The sequence below is a fragment of the Athene noctua genome, chromosome 5 (genome assembly GCF_965140245.1).
Source record: "Athene noctua chromosome 5, bAthNoc1.hap1.1, whole genome shotgun sequence".
NCBI classification, from domain to species: Eukaryota; Metazoa; Chordata; class Aves; order Strigiformes; family Strigidae; genus Athene; species Athene noctua.
The window spans coordinates 27,785,416-27,798,508 of NC_134041.1; the positions used below are offsets into that span (position 1 = coordinate 27,785,416).

Sequence of the window (13,093 nt, forward strand, 5' to 3'; positions counted from 1 at the left end):
TTTTAGATGCATCAATAATTGAAATCAAGGGTTCCCAATTCTGCAATACCAGACTTCAACCTCTACGGAGGAAGAAAGCCATTAGCAGCATAAAGGCAGCTTAACAGCATGTGCTTATGCATTAGTGTTGTCCAGCTTAATTGACTAACCTAAGATTACAAAAAGCAGCTTTTATAGAATAAGCATGTGTAAAGCAAGTATGAGCAAAGAAATAAATTCTTATTTTTTTCTTTGCTATGAAGGCACAAAAGATTTATACTTGAAGAGAACCAAATGGGTTAAATAAAGCTTTGGAATTTAAATGCTTATAATTCCTTTGCACTGCAGAACAGCTTTGCAATACGGGAATAGAATGTCTAGCATGAAAAATCCCCTAAGGAATCACAAGTTACAGCATCAAGGAAAAGCGAAAACAATTTGAAAAAACCCTCAATCATGCATTTAATAATCATATAATTTTTATACTATTCACCTATCATTGTGCTTGAACTGAGTATGTAACATTTATCTAATACGAGCAAAAGCCTGTACAGCTTTCTGGCTGCCTTTCGATTTAGTCAAAATGAATGCAAACAATCACGTGGGACTCAGCCAAGCAATGACGTTAAATTCTGCTCTGTCAGAAGACAGCATCTGTCAAAGCCCACATTTAAACTGCTGCTTGCCTGTGCAGCAGCTGAAGAACTACGGAATGGATTTTATAGACCAGAATCCTCAGTTAAATCAGCTCAAACCCATTTCTATTACTGCCTAGCAACAATGAAGGAAGGAATAGAGGGAAATCCTATTACTGAAGGCAACTGAACCACTACACACTAGCACTCCCTGCTAACATTACCATTAGAAATATGGATACTGAGGAGAAGAGAACACAGCACTGCATTGTCCGACAAGGGAAACACCAGATGTAAAAGCTCCAATACATCGGCCGTGAACGCCAGACAGCCCCGATCAGAACAGAAACGAGAACTACTGTCCTTTTGTTTGAAGGATGAACAAAAAGCCCCAAGACAAGGACAACACTTATAAGCAAGGAAGGTAATACAGCAACGAGCAGACAGATGGACAGATTGGATACTGTGAAAAGCAATCGCAGGAAGCAGACTGTTGGGGGATGTGCGCATGTTCGATAGCATCTTTTTTGCTGAAGTGATGGCGTGCCAAAACTATTTTCTGTGGGTATAATCCTCGCACCATCAATGGCCTGACCAAGGAAGGTATGTCAAATCCTTGTGTGTGATATTCATTTGATTGTCTAGTAGTTTTTCAGCCATTACAGATAATGATCGCTGCTAATTTGCAGAGCCCTGAGATACCATGTCTCTGAACAGGGAGAAAGAATTCTACTGTGTTTCCCTCTCCCACAGCACAATATCCCTACCTTACACCTACTAAATCCATTGCTTACAGCCTGCTCAAGGTTGGTGTGGTTAGAGAGGAGGGATTAAAGAGATAATGTAGCTACTGTAATGATTGCTTTTAACTAAGAAATTAAAAGCCAAACCCCTTCACAGTATAAGTAAAACAGTTAGAAATCCTCTCAAACTAGGTCAGAATTAATCCTTATCTGAAGTAATCTTAAAGCACTGGTAAAATGTCCCTATGACATGACATACTGAGAGCACTGAGCCATCAAAACAGACCACACAGTCAAATTATATTATCTTAAAAGTACCTTCAGATCTTTTTACACTTGCTTTTTTCCTCTGAAACACAAGCAAAATGTCATCAAGCTAGTATCAGCCAAGCATAAACTGGGAGCGTGCAGAAGACTGGACATGATTTAAACCATCAGCAGTGCAATCAGGCACTACATTTTACAAGTACTATCAGGCTCCCCTGACATCCCAAAAGGAAACCTTCAAACATTGTACACTCTCAAAATGGTGAGCACATAACTTACCTCATGCCATCATTACAATTTATGTTTAATATGAAAACACTGACTGTTTGACTTGGATTGTAAAATGATATTCCATCTAATTGACATTCATTTCTATTTATTGTTAAAATCTAAATACTTCGTCACTAATGGCAAACAAACAAGATTAATATTTGCAATACAAATTTAAGACCTAAATCTATAGCAATTCAATACACCACAGAAAGAAAGTGCTTATCTGCAGAATCTACCAATGAGCTAAAATCATTAAATGTCAATATAAATGTGCTTTCTTTGCCCAAGGCAATGCTAACATGCAATAAAACAATTACAACTGTAAAGACTGCACATACCTAGGGAACCACCATACAACAGCCACTGGTTTCAGATCACTAAGACATTAAGAAGATGAAGTCACTTTCCAGAACTTTTTAAAGAAATAACCTACCCGTAGGCAATACTCCTGGAGAAGAATGCAGAGCTAGTGGTGTGACTTTCATATCTGACACTTAAAAACCTGCATATCAAACCTCGTCCCAAGTACTGTTTTGTGCAAAAGATTAATGCAGTTTGTAAGTGAACTCGGGCACATTATGTGAGGCCTAATACTCAACTGCTGCCACTGTTTATCAGAATACCGACTCAGGCTGCCTTTTGAACTCTTCCCTCTAATTAAAAAGTTTGCCCACATCGCTAACCAAAATATGAAAATCCAGTATGTGTGAATAGGAAGTCAAATGCTTCAATCTGCAAAGCTGTAATTATAGAGCAGAACTGAAAGTACGAGGAACCGAAACACCAACACAGCACAGACCACAAATAAAAATTCAAGAAGCATTCACAGTTTATGTATCTGTCATTTAATAATTCATCAGTGACTGCACAATCAAGTACCAAAAATGAAGTAAAACTTTTATAAATCATATCTTCAAAACGCAGAGCTACCTGCTACAACACACTTTCAGAGGACAAGGTGATTGTATAGAGACCTTTTGCTATACTTAGTTTTCTTATCTACTGTCAATGGTTGGTGTACGTTCATAAGCCTTTTGTGAAATGAAATTTTAAATATTTGGGCAAAAGCAGTAATGCTCTAACCCTAATTAAAGTGAAAGAAGATACTATTTCTATGATACTATTTAATGGTGTTTTAAATATATGCTGACAATTGTTTCCATTATTTTTTAACCATGCATCTTAGCATGTATTTTTTTTCAAGGGTGCAATTGCTATTGCTGTATTTCAAATGCTTAATATTCGTGGCATATTTTGAAATGTTTTAAACTTGCATTACAAAGAAAATGAGACAAAGTTATTTGCTCTTTTCAGTCAATAGTTTTATGAAGCTGAGAATTAGATGTGGGTCCTTCCCCTATCCATACAATGCCTTTTTAAAGGGCAGACAGAGATTGAAGATTTTCTAGGAAACTCCCAACTTGGAAAAAAAAAAAAAAAAAAAAAAATCAAGGAAATATGTAAGTGGGAAATTACACTCTTTAAATTTCTTATGCTTGTAATCCCTCACTATAAAACTTATTTTAATGTGCACAATGTGAGCATGCAGCTAAAAAAAAAAAAAAAAAGGTTCCAGTGATTACAACTGCCTTTTCTGGGACACTTCCTCATGCATCATAGAAAGACAGCACCTGAAAACAATTGCCAGTGTACACAAAAATTTACATAACTTAAGATTCTCACTTTTCACCTATAAAAATAGGTGCACAACAGAACACTACCTCAACTAAAAATTAAAACACAGAACAGTAGTGTAGTGCAGATCTGGTGAAGTATTAGCATCAAATGACTGCAATTGTAGAAGTGAACAATTCAGTGTGACAAAATTAATCTGAATTCTAGCTGCCACTCCAAAGTCGTGAAATTCTGGTTTTGACTTTTTTCCTAAACTGCGTACACACGCAATGGAACGATAATTAATGAAATACTCCCACTGTTGCCCTCCAAACTGGTATCAAACAATTAATTGCCCTGAGATCTAAGGTACCCTTTGAAGTGACATTTATGTTTGCTTATGCAGAGATAGTCTTCCCAAATAGCTGAGTGTTCATTTAAAACTCACTGCACACTGCAAACGATGTAAAAATTCTTAGTTTTGAGGGCAGGCTTTTATTTTCTAAGCATACAAAAGCAGGTGCAAGTGGTCAGATAAATATAAGTCTTCTACATTTGGGTCTTATTTTCTTTTACAGAAGGATAATGTCTGAGTTAAAGCAGCATAAAAAGAATAGAGTGGAATTTCAGGTTAATTCTCAAGGTACATACTTTAGACACACGTTTAACAAGCTGTAGACTAGAAAATAATTTTTAGAAAGATAGCTTAGTCTGTGGTTAAATGGTCTTAGTCCCAAGCAGTTTAAAAGAATAAAAATTTAAAAAACCTAATATGCAATGAGCCTTAAAACAAAATTCATGAATGCTGTGTAACAGGACAATGACAGGGAAGAGCTTAATAGATCCTTATGCAAATATTTTGCTATTTCAGAAAGTGAAGGAGCAGTGTCTCCTTTTCATATAGGTTTACATTTTCACAAAGCACAGTTAAAATCCTCACTTACTTGCTCCTCCTAGCGGAGGTTCGGAAGAGAGAGAATTCCGACTCAGTGCAATACTACCTTCCCCCTGCTTCCAAATATTGTGAATGAGGCATCTTCTGCACACACGTTATTTTGTTTATATATAACCTCACATACAGCAATTAAAATAAACCTTAGTTACACGTCTCTCCCTACCCTTTTGAAATACAAATTTTCCCTTACATGAACCAGGAAGATTGAATGTTAAGTCACACGCATACAATCTAATATATATATTACTCAACTACCTTCTCATCTTAAATTACTTCCTTACTATGTAAAATCCTGTAATTTCCCATATAACATGTCACTTAGATTTTAAATGCAGAAATTAATTCAAATATTGGTTTTAGAAAATAGCAAAGCAATTAATAAATTACACATTTATATTAGAAATAGCATTTTCTATGGACTCTTGTTCAACTGTCATTCTTTTTCCTATACAAAACCCTAGGGCCCAGAAATAAATTAAAGCAAATTGAAAATCACAAACGAATTGCTACTGTGTGCTGAAAGGTTCATTTACGAGATGATGTGATCAGCTTTTAATATGCAGCATCATGAAGCTGCCATATTGACTCTGCTCTTGAATATGAAAAAAATGTAAAAGAAAATGAAGTACAGACTACTTTGGCACTTTTTCCTACAGTTACAGCTGCTGGTAACAATACCTGAAATTTCCCTGTGAAGTATGGTAGTTACATACACAGAGGAAAAAAACCCCAAAATTCATGTTCATCAGATAGTTTGCCAGAAACTTCGTGTTGTGCAGTTTTACTTCCAGTTAATATGAACATTTACCCAAGATCTCTGCCTACTAAAAATCACTGGCTTGATTTTAATTCATATGAGCCTAGCAAAACAGCCAAGTAGTGTTCCATTCAATATTTTCCTTTATTGTGGAGTAGAAGGTTAAAGGTGCCTGAAAGGTTACCAAAAATGTTATCCTGTGTTACTACTATCTGAGGGTTGTGCAGTGAGGTTACTGGACCCTGAAAATTAATTTTGACAGGTGCATCTTCTCATTGACTTTCTGAACACAGTCAGGGCCAGTGGAAACACGCCAAGCAGCGTACTGTGACTAACACAACTCTGCCATAATCAACCTTGCGCCGTCTGTCCCATCACCAATACATGACCATTTTACAAAAAGGGTTTTTAAACTGTGAGCCATACTAGCCTCTGCATGTCAAATAAATTTTAATTAATGCCAATAAACCTTCCATCTGGTATCAAGGCCTGTTCATTCAGTTTTCTCAAACACTGTATAAGGGTTTCACAGTCAGTATACGTGAACCTACTTATATCTACTTCACACTTTTCCCGCTAACATGATCAATTTATTTTTAGTCCTTTTTACCTTTGATACCCAGGATGTTTATTAAAACTTCTACCATTAAAAAAAAAAAGCTAACAACCGAGTCAAATTTAACCATAAAACAAGATTGGCTTTTAATATAGATCAGACCTTGTTTATATTAACATGGGTACATATTTAAGAAGAACTTGAGCTCAATTTTATGTTAATATCTAGTTTTTTATTGCAACTTTTATAACGAGTGGGTAAAATTAAAGATTTCTGATTTTACTTTTTTAAATCTTTACAGAGTGAGCCATTTGCAGACAATTACTCAACATGAACAAAAGAAAATGAATACCAAAGAATAGCAGTGGATTCAAAACCAATCGGAAGAGCATTTTGCCTGTCCATTGTCTCATATCCCATCATTGGATTTTTACAACATGCTTCAGTGGAGAAGACGACACTGCTGCTTTGCAAAGATGACCTGGAATACCAAAAGGTCTCTGTTTCGTACCCATCTCATTGGTCTCATCTCTCTTGTATTTCTTTTTGCTATGTTTTTGTTCTTTAACCATCATGACTGGCTGCCAGGCAGGGCTGGATTCAAAGAAAATCCCATGGCTTACACTATACGAGGATTCAGATCTACAAAAAGTGAGACAAACCACAGCTCTCTAAGGAATGCATGGAAAGACACCGTACCTCAGACGCTCAGGCCTCAAACAGTCACAAACTCCAACAACACGGATCTGTCACCACAAGGAGTAACCGGTTTGGAAAATACCCTCAGTGCCAATGGAAGTATTTATGAGAAAGGCACTGGGCATCCGACTTCATATCATTTCAAATATATCATCAATGAGCCTGAGAAGTGCCAGGAGAAGACCCCTTTTCTAATACTGCTCATAGCTGCAGAGCCAGGCCAGGTGGAAGCTAGACAAGCTATTCGACAAACTTGGGGTAATGAAAGCCTGACACCTGGCATCCAAATTGTTCGTATTTTTTTGCTGGGGTTGAGCATCAAGATAAATGGGTACCTCCAGCGTACCATACTAGAGGAAAGCAGACAGTATCATGACATCATTCAACAAGAATACTTAGACACCTACTATAATTTAACCATTAAAACTCTGATGGGAATGAACTGGGTTGCATCTTACTGTCCACATGTTCCATATGTTATGAAAACTGACAGTGATATGTTTGTCAATACTGAATATTTAATACATAAGCTTCTGAAACCAGAACTTCCTCCAAGGCACAAGTATTTTACAGGTTATTTAATGAGAGGTTATGCACCTAATAGGAACAAGGATAGTAAGTGGTATATGCCACCTGATTTGTATCCAAGTGAACGTTATCCTGTATTCTGCTCTGGAACTGGTTATGTTTTTTCTGGAGATTTAGCAGAAAAAATCTTCAAAGTCTCCTTAAGCATCAGACGTTTACATTTAGAGGATGTATACGTGGGGATCTGTCTTGCCAAGCTGCGAATTGACCCTATGCCTCCACCCAACGAGTTTGTCTTCAATCACTGGCGAGTTTCTTACTCCAGCTGTAAATATAGCCACCTAATTACCTCCCATCAGTTCCAACCTAGTGAACTGATCAAATACTGGAACCACTTACAACAAAATAAGCACAATGCCTGTGCCAATGCCGCAAAAGAAAAAGCAGGCAGGTATCGCCATCGTAAACTGCACTAGAAGGATAATGCTCCCTCTTGTCAAACGTACTCCATGTGCAATTTGTAAATACCGCTGAACGCATGTACAGTGAAAATGGATGAGCTTAATGGGACAGCCTTTAGTTGATCCCCATCACATAGTGGAGTCTGAAAATTATTTTTTTAAGTTAAAAAAAGTATAGCTCTTGATAACACTAATATTATGAAACTACAACCAAAAGGTTTTCCCAGCAAATTTGAGGAAAAAAGATGATGGTATATAAGGATTTTTGTGTTAATGTGCAGTACTAAGCATGCACACTTTGGTGGTACAATTGCTGATTTATGTGCCAATAAAATATAATTGAGCATATTTTCCACACTAAAATTTTATTTTTAAAAAATGAATTCATAGTTTTAGTTCTCTTCAGTATAATGATTTCTTATTATCTAGAATTGCTATAAAATGAAAAGTTAAAAACTATGGAAATGCACAAAGGGCAGTTCAGTTTCACCTTCAAGTACCACATTAAAATTATTTAATGTACAATACATGTCACAATGTCACGTTTACAATTTAGTAAGGCATTACCATGAACTCCTAAACACTATGTACTCCCTTAAAGTAGGTACTGTTTGAGGAAGGTTGCTTATTTTGGTTAGGAAGTAGGGATAAATGAAATCAAAGTTCAGAAGACTGACACTTTGTACATCACCTTCAGAAATGCAAGTGGTGTACTAGATTCAACTAGGTTCTCTTCAAAGAGCTGACTAAAAGTTACTTAATTCTCTAGAAGTCTAGAGCTCCTAAAATCTGGTGCCAAGTAACATTCATCTTGGCATCTTCATGCAAATTCATTTAATCTGCTATTAATTTCCTTCCGTAACTTCAAGGTAACTCAAAGGCTGATCAGAAATGCAAAACAGAACTTCAAGGCCTTCATCATAGTCTCGAACATGTTCCATTTTGTTGAAAAAGGGAGAAAACAAACCACATGGTTGTCGATTTTGCTCTTTCCAGCCTGCTAAAAAAAGAAGGATCAGTCAAGTGAAAACAGATCTGTTAAATAAAGCCACACACCTTACTTTATAGGTGGGAAAGACTTAAGTCATAAGATTGTGAGTTCCACTTCACAATATGGGCAGGAACAAAATCTAAGCAATTTTAAAAATTAAAGCCCCATGTACCACTGAAAATAAATTGTGAGAAGTAGGTTAGATCTATTCACAGGTTTCCAGTTTTCTAACAAACAGAACTTTTAAAGCTTATCTTCCAACAGAGTTACAGCAGAGTTGTTTCAGAATCAAGTTATTACTGTTTGTTACAGTGCCAGGGTAAGCAGTACCCACCTCTGATTTCGCAGCAAATGATGGAACTGTGATTAGCTTTCCATTTGACTGGGACTTTTTAATTGGATAAGATACAAATATTTGATGTACTTTTATTATTATTATTTAATAAAATGGATTATATTTATGGTCTTCAGACTTCACTTTTCATGGGAAAGCTGCTCAGGAAGAAAATTTCTAGCTTTAGCACTACTTGACTTTTCTAGAGTTCCCTAGTTCTTAAAACCTAGTTTTCATACCATGCACAACACAGATCACAGCAGTTTTTTTTTTCTTTGTAACAAGATGACAAATATTACTGAGCACTCTGAGCAACTGTAAAGATGTTTGTATGCAGGAACTTATATACATGAACAGACTATTGCACTGCACTAGCCCTCTGAAGAAATTCTATGAGCTCCTATCAAAGATAGGTATGCAAATTTACTCATCACCATTTCTACATGATCCTCCACTAAATTTTGTTATCTGCTGTATTTGAGGTATGAGAATTACACATTTATGCATTTCCAAGATACCTCAAGTTCTAGAAATATTAATTTCTGGGGAAAAGTAAACATGTAAAAATAATCTCTCTGTATAAGAGATTTCTCTAACTAGATTGAAAGTGCATCCACTTAGTTTATGTGATGACTATTGGTGTTCATGTGACACAGAGATGCAAGTTGCATTTGAAGTAGACTTTAGGAGTGTTCTTTCAGCACCCATTTGTAGTTTTCTTCACACTCAACCTGACTGCTTCCTTCTAGCTAACACAGAGCACAGTTAATATCCCAGCTGAAAGCCACCTGGCTTAAGCTAATTATTACACAAGCTTTACAAAAGAGCGCAAGTTTTAGACAACCAGACTGAGAGTGGAAAGCCAGCTACTACTCAGAGCTATTTGGTTTTGGAAGGTGTACAGTCCCGTAAGTGGCCTCTCCCCAAGTAATGCTGGCCAAGAACACAGTTCATCCTCTTGGAAGGGACTTTGTGCTGTTCCCTGCCTTTAGCACTTTCAAGCTTGACTGTAATGTATTTTACTTGGATTTTACCAACTCTGGCTAGTTCAAAATGTCTGGATATAGTCCAAAAGGTTAATAACTAAACCTTAAATAGTTTGGCACTTGAATCATAAAGTTTGGCAGCCAAACCACCTCTTGGGTACTCCACTTTGGAGCTCACGCATGATGCTGGTCTGTCCAAGCTTGGCAGAATTATGGTACAATGCCTACAATTTCAGGATATCGAACTGCTTGGTAGTCAGAATACTAGCGAGGAGTATAAGATGTTAAATAAAAAGCCATTTTTAATGACCTTTTAAGGGTCCAACACAGTTTTTAAAATTTCTATTAATGTTTGGGTCTAAGTTGGAATTACTCTATAAAAATATTTGAATCATTACCAATACAGCCAAAGGCTACTTACATCGTTTCTATCCAAGTACTGTTTTCTTCCACAGTTCACTACAAAGCCTTCAGAAGCAGGAGGGACAGCTTGTATGATGAAATATGCAATTATGGAATGAAAGATCTACATTCCATTCTCTGAATGTTTTTACTGTTTTCTAGCTTGTATTTAAGCTATTTGCTCACTCTACTAGAATATAAAAACAGTTTGTGTTAAAAATAGTGCAATAATTATTTATATCATTAAAATCTTTGACAAGTTCTCTCCCTTTCCTCATAAAGCAAGACAAAAACCTTCATTTTCATTAGCAGTGTGATACTAGCTTGTATCTAAAAGTCTAACATGTCTGCAATGCAGTAAAAAAAGCATATAGCTAGTTTACTCATTATGCAAGCTTCTACACCTCAATATTTGCTTTAAATGTTTTTAATTCTCTGTGTGTCTGTAAGAAATCATGACTCAGAATTTACTATAAGAAAAAATGCACTGTCATCAGTACCATCATTATGGCAAAGAAAAATCTTGAAAAGTGAAAAACGGTAACAAAAATGAGAAATTGGAATTCCATAATTTTTCCCTATTTATTTAACTTTAAACTAAATTAAGATTTACACATTAATAATAAATGACCAAAATGAAGTCCCACAAATAATTGTTATTAACCAACAACAGAACTGTTCCTTCTCCAATTAAAACAGTGATATCGGTTGTTTGCAGATCACACAGCAATAGATTTGAGCATAGAAAAATGCACAACTACAGGTTTTGGTGTAATACAATTGATCCTATCATGAGTTATAGACAGATTTTTCATGGATAAAGTTCACAACCTATTCTAGTCTGAAATAAATTACAGGTGAAAGTAATTCCAAGCCCCAGTGGTTGGTCTGAGTCAAAATTCAGTGTCCGTTAAGATTTTCACATAAGTGTTACAAATTAGTTTTGTGTCTTGTAAATTTAAAATTTAGATGATGGCAGTGATCTAGAAGAGGTGAGACTGACTGGATTTCAGGTTAAACTTACTAGACAGTAATTTAAAATTTGCTTTTCTTTGCAATGCAATAATACAAGGTGTGTCAGTATTTTTACAAAATATTTTCAGAATATATTAACATGTCAAGACTTGCATTAACTAAATCAGGCACTGAAGGGGAGGGAAGCACCAAGAAGCCATTACTTTTTGACTGCCTCCACATCCCTACTAAATTTCCTGATACGTTAATACAATCCCCAATCACACTTCAATCTAAAATACCTACATAATCCCACAGTGCAAGAAAATCTTATCTCTTCAATGAATACTCATTGCAATGTGTGAAAACTTTCTAGGAGGATATGAAAGGGAGAAGGAAGATGCTAATATAGAAACTACTACTTCTTACATTTGTGCTATTAGCAAGAACAGGCTTGTAACTGATTTGCAAAAACATTAATAGTTAACATTTTTCTAATTTTAAAACCCATTTCTCATTCCCTATTTTATGCTGTTTCAAATAACACAAATAAACATTGGACAATCACTTAATTACACTAAGATGTAACTGCACCGATCAAATTTTAAGAGCATTATTGTTCTTTTCATTTCAGGTTATTCTTCTAAAACAGCATGCAATTTGGGTGGCACACAGTGTCACCCTTACTGACCACAATAATTTCAGATTGCAGATCATACCCAAATAGCCATGACATTTGCTGTATTACAGATTGCATCTCTAGCCCATCCAGTCCCGCCTCCGCTTCGCAAGACCTAGCCACTCTGTGAGGAGAGCACGGGGCAGGGGGGGAGGAGGGAGGCAGGGAAGCTGCACTGGCAGCCATGCCACGCTGCACTGTGAAAATGTAGGTCAGAAAGGAGAGAACATTGTCTTTACTTTGTACCCACCACAGGAATGAAGTCAAAGGCTTTCCGGGGCAGGAGGCTGAGGGAGGGCTCTGGAGAACAACTTCTTACAGCACATCAGTTAAAAAAGCTCTTGAATGTCAGAGGAGTGAAACTAAAAACATAGCAGATTAAAAAAAATATAGGGCACGCTCACTGATAAGGGAAAACATTAAAAGTAAGGCCAAACTAGCAAGCAGGATCTGAATCTCAAGTGATAAGTGTTTGCACCTCTTCCTTCTGGAGAAAATAAAAATCTATTAGGTAAATCCATTCTGCTAACAAAATTCTTGGTTTGTGATTGTAGTGTATACTTGCTTTTTATTATGGCCTGAACCAAAGTAATTACAAGGCATGACACAATGGCACAAACAGCAGATCAGTAACTTGACAGTTATTTTATATATAGGATTCTCAGCACACAGTCAAACCAAAAGTAGAGAAAACTAGATCACTTGTATCTAGGATTTACATTTCATTTTCAAAGAAAGAATTAATCCCACTCTGCATTTGGCCCTGGTTAACTCAAAAGAAACCTAACCTGGTACAACATGGCAATTCCTTTCACAGTTAAATGACTCCAAAGGAATTTAGCTAAACATGGGATATGGATCAAAACTACCATGTTGCCCTTCTGCTATTACCATGGCAACAGTTACAAGAGCTCTCTTAAGCATTTAAATCTGACAGTTTTCATGATAATGCTGACTGGATGATAGTAATGATACATTTTGGTTCATGAACTAACTGCTGTATAACTCAAGCTACAGGGTACAAACTATTCCCTTTGCTTTTCTCAAGATGATGTTTGTGGTCAAAAACGTTCTGATCAAAACAATAACCTTGAATTACCACTCCCCCCCCCCCCCCCCCCCCCCCAAAAAAAAAAGTCCCTCCAGCATAGGGAGCACTCATGGCTTAAAGCTTTATGTACTCTCAGAGGTTTCTGTTTGAATGGTTAAGTTGTGCACAGTTGGGGTACAGGGTAGAGAAGTCAAGACTGCTAAAATCTTTGACAGGATTTTTTCCAAAG

General features: G+C 36.4%; 2 protein-coding genes across 2 annotated transcripts in view; one reads left to right on the forward strand and one right to left on the reverse strand.

The window, feature by feature from the left end:
- Positions 1-13,093, reverse strand: part of CDC73 (cell division cycle 73) — a 117,514-nt gene that overhangs the window by 48,151 nt on the left and 56,270 nt on the right. The gene's annotated exons all lie outside the window — the stretch shown is intronic.
- Positions 649-10,356, forward strand: LOC141960757 (beta-1,3-galactosyltransferase 2). Its single transcript, XM_074906766.1, has 2 exons — positions 649-1,217; positions 6,081-10,356. The coding sequence occupies exon 2, from the start codon at positions 6,217-6,219 to the stop codon at positions 7,480-7,482; it is 1,266 nt and encodes a 421-aa protein (XP_074762867.1). The 5' UTR covers positions 649-1,217; positions 6,081-6,216; the 3' UTR covers positions 7,483-10,356.

Bases quoted from the DNA above. Each gene is read 5' to 3' on its own strand.
- LOC141960757 (XM_074906766.1), top strand. From the start codon at position 6,217: ATGCTTCAGTGGAGAAGACGACACTGCTGCTTTGCAAAGATGACCTGG.